Source organism: Sinocyclocheilus rhinocerous, unplaced genomic scaffold (assembly GCF_001515625.1).
Source record: "Sinocyclocheilus rhinocerous isolate Xijiao unplaced genomic scaffold, SAMN03320098_v1.1 scaffold2753, whole genome shotgun sequence".
NCBI lineage: Eukaryota > Metazoa > Chordata > Actinopteri > Cypriniformes > Cyprinidae > Sinocyclocheilus > Sinocyclocheilus rhinocerous.
Genome location: NW_015633528.1, coordinates 179,930 through 181,433, shown reverse-complemented (window position 1 = coordinate 181,433; position 1,504 = coordinate 179,930). Strand labels below are relative to the sequence as shown.

General features: G+C 43.0%; 1 protein-coding gene across 1 annotated transcript in view; it reads left to right on the top strand.

Annotated features, from left to right (window-relative positions):
• LOC107744209 (SIM bHLH transcription factor 2) overlaps positions 1-1,504 on the top strand; it is a 16,019-nt gene that overhangs the window by 8,446 nt on the left and 6,069 nt on the right. Inside the window, exons 6-7 of the mRNA XM_016557733.1 lie at positions 99-298; positions 966-1,072. Of these exons, the coding sequence (XP_016413219.1) occupies positions 99-298; positions 966-1,072 (307 nt within the window). The remainder of the gene's footprint in view (positions 1-98; positions 299-965; positions 1,073-1,504) is intronic.

Below are 1,504 nucleotides of genomic sequence, written 5' to 3'. Positions count from 1 at the left end.
CACACACACACACACACACACACACACACACACTGTCTCTGGGCTGGAGCTGCTCTCCAGATGGCGAGAGCGGAGTCTGAAGCGTGTGCTGTGTGCAGGTGATCCACTGCAGCGGTTATCTGAAGCTCCGTCAGCTGCTGATGGACGTGTCTCTGTTTGAGTCCTGCTATCAGATCATGGGGCTGCTGGCGGTCGGTCAGTCTCTTCCTCCCAGCAGCGTCACCGAGATCAAACTCCACAGCAACATGTTCATGTTCCGCGCCAGTCTGGACCTCAAACTCATCTTCCTGGACAGCAGGTGAGCTTCACTCCAACACACTACTGTATCCCACAATGCAATGTGCTCAGTGTGACCAGGGGTTCTGCAGGCTTCACCAAGGCAAATTTAAGACTTTTTCCGAGCAAGTAAAGAAAATTTAAAGACTAAAATGAAAAGAACACAATATTGTCAGTACGGTCTCTTAATGCGAATGTCTTAAAGTTAGAAAAAATACAGCTTACAACAGATCTCCATTACTTTTTTAAATTCAGATATTTGTTCTTGATTGCGTCTCCAGTGAATGGGTCTTGATTTAAGGATGTTTAGATATTTGTACTGTACAAGACAAAAATACTGAGATATATATTTTTTGCAGTTCATGCAACATTTAATGCCACAGTTCTATTAATTTAAGACATTATGTTCTGATTTAATTCTGTGAATTAACACTTTTGAAGAAAAATCTCATGTTCAAATCTCAATTTCAAACATCGTCCAGATTAGTACGAGCTAAACCAGGATATGAAAGCACAGATGATGATATTTCTGAGTGGAGTGTAGTTCAGTGCTCAAACGTTTCTTGAAAATGGTCCAGATAGCATGAGGTTCAGAAGATCATTTCAACAGCGAGGAGCAGTGAATGAAAACATTGCTGAACGAGTGTGTGTGTTACAGGAGGGTAAATGCAGTCTTGTTTGTGTGTCAGGGTGGCCGAGTTAACGGGTTACGAGCCGCAGGATTTGATTGAGAAGACTCTCTACCATCACGTCCACGGCTGCGACGTCTTCCACCTGCGATACGCACATCATTTACGTGAGTCGCCGCATGCGCTTCATCAGCGCTTCTCAGCCGTGTTCCTGGAGCTCCACCGACACACACACGTCAGGCCTGGAGTGTGTAACGAGCTGACGACCGAGTCAGGTGTGTGTGATCGAGCAGACGGGCCGTGTTTGGGCTGCTCTCCAGGAACACGATTGAGAACCGCTGGATTATTCAGTCAACAGTGTTGGGGAAAGTTACTTTTAAAAGTAATGCATTACAATATTGCGTTACTCCCTAAAAAAGTAACTAATTAAGTTACTTACGTTACTTTTTATGGAAAGTAATGTGTTACGTTACTTTTAAGTTACTTTTTAAATCTGGGCAGGGCTTGCTTGTTTGTTTTTAATATAAAAAAAAGTTATATTTTTGGCAAATATAAAAGCCTTTTCACACCAAAAGTGAAATGAATAAGCCTCAGGCTGA